The sequence below is a fragment of the Chaetura pelagica genome, unplaced genomic scaffold (assembly GCF_000747805.2).
Source record: "Chaetura pelagica isolate M959 unplaced genomic scaffold, ChaPel_1.0 scaffold244, whole genome shotgun sequence".
Lineage (NCBI taxonomy): Eukaryota > Metazoa > Chordata > Aves > Apodiformes > Apodidae > Chaetura > Chaetura pelagica.
The window spans coordinates 63,942-65,308 of record NW_009953719.1 but is presented as its reverse complement, the minus strand read 5'-3'; the positions used below and the strand labels follow the sequence as shown (position 1 = coordinate 65,308).

Here is a 1,367-nt window from a genome sequence, read left to right as displayed (position 1 = left end):
GGGACCCAGTCGTCAGGCGGCGGCTGCCGGGAACCGGCCCGACCCGCAGCGGCTTCCGCGGGGTGCAGAGCTCCGTGCCGCAGGAAATCGTACCAGCAACCGAGGCAGGGGCTTAGCCGCGGGGGACGGGAAAGTTTACCTGTACTTAACTGCTGCTTCTGCTAAGGTATCTCAGCCGGGGCTGTGGGAGCTCGGGCGCCGGGCTCCGCCTCGCAGCCGTACTTACCTCGGTGCTGTCGGCGGCGTTCTCAGCCATTTTCCTCCTCAGGAGCAGGCAGCGGGAGGAGTGTTTCATTCCCATAAGAGCTACCCGAGGGGTTAGGGCTTCGGGGTTGGCGTCTTGTTGTTTTTTTTTGTGTTTCCGAAGATTTCCGAACGCTTTGGCGAGGTGCGCGCCAAAGGAAAGGGAGAAAGAAAAAAAAATTAAAATAATAATACGGAAACCAGCAATAAATCGGGCAGCTTTGTCCTTTCTGCGTTGTCTACGGGAATGTTTGTCTCCTTTTAGCGTCGGGAGCTCCTCGGGCACTCTCAAGATCTCCTGTTTCTCCCCTCTCCTCCACCTCCAGCGAGTTCTTGGGATGGGTAGAGAGAGGCGGCACACACTCTTCAGGTTAAACTGAAAGGCTGTCGGGTTGCGAGTCCTCCTCTTCAGAGAAAGCTGTAGGGCTAAATAGGAGAGAAGCACCAGCTAAACTGAACTTGGGCGTGCAGTGACCAGCTGGGCATCTTTGTGTCTTGTGGCTACTCTTCCAGAGGCAGAGGGAGCCAGAGACTAAGCAACAGGACAAGGAAATCATAGCCCTTTATTTTCCTTCTTTGGGCTTCTTTCTTTCTGTCTAGGTCCCAGGAAACTTGCTTTTAAAATGGTCACAGAATTTGCCACCTTCTTTTCATGAATGTGTTCTGAATTATCAACCCCTCCTTCCCTCTTCTCCCTTCTTCCCTCTGTCCCCTCCTCTCCCCTTCCCCATCCCTACCCCTTCGGCTCTCGGGTAGAGCTCGGTGCCTTTCTCTGGGTATTGCATTCCAGTGTCTTTCGTAGAAAAAAACCCATTATGTAAAGGTCTCCCCACCCGTCGCCTACACCCTGTTACACATAAGCACACATCCACACGTACGTGCACACAAGTTTTCTCCCTCTCACACAGACATGCACAATTTCGTTTCTTCCCCATCCCTCCTCTTCTTTTGAATCGGCAATACTTTTCTTTGCAAAGACTCTCGGCAAGGCTCTTAGAGAGCAACCGAAGAAGTCTGCTCCAGCTTCTTTCCTTCGAGCTAAGTAGCAAACCTGCTTTCTTAATATATCTTCTCGTGTGTGTGCTCCCAGCTTCTGTTATGCTTGGATTTTTTCAGCAGGGCTC

At 52.4% G+C, this 1,367-nt stretch overlaps 1 protein-coding gene across 1 annotated transcript in view; it reads right to left on the bottom strand.

The window, feature by feature from the left end:
- Positions 1–878, bottom strand: part of LOC104391175 (protein arginine N-methyltransferase 8) — a 66,799-nt gene extending 65,921 nt beyond the window's left edge. The window contains exon 1 of the mRNA XM_010000410.1: positions 227–878. Coding sequence (XP_009998712.1) covers positions 227–301 — 75 coding nt within the window. The 5' untranslated portion in view covers positions 302–878. The remainder of the gene's footprint in view (positions 1–226) is intronic.
- Between the last annotated feature and the right edge of the window lie 489 nt (positions 879–1,367).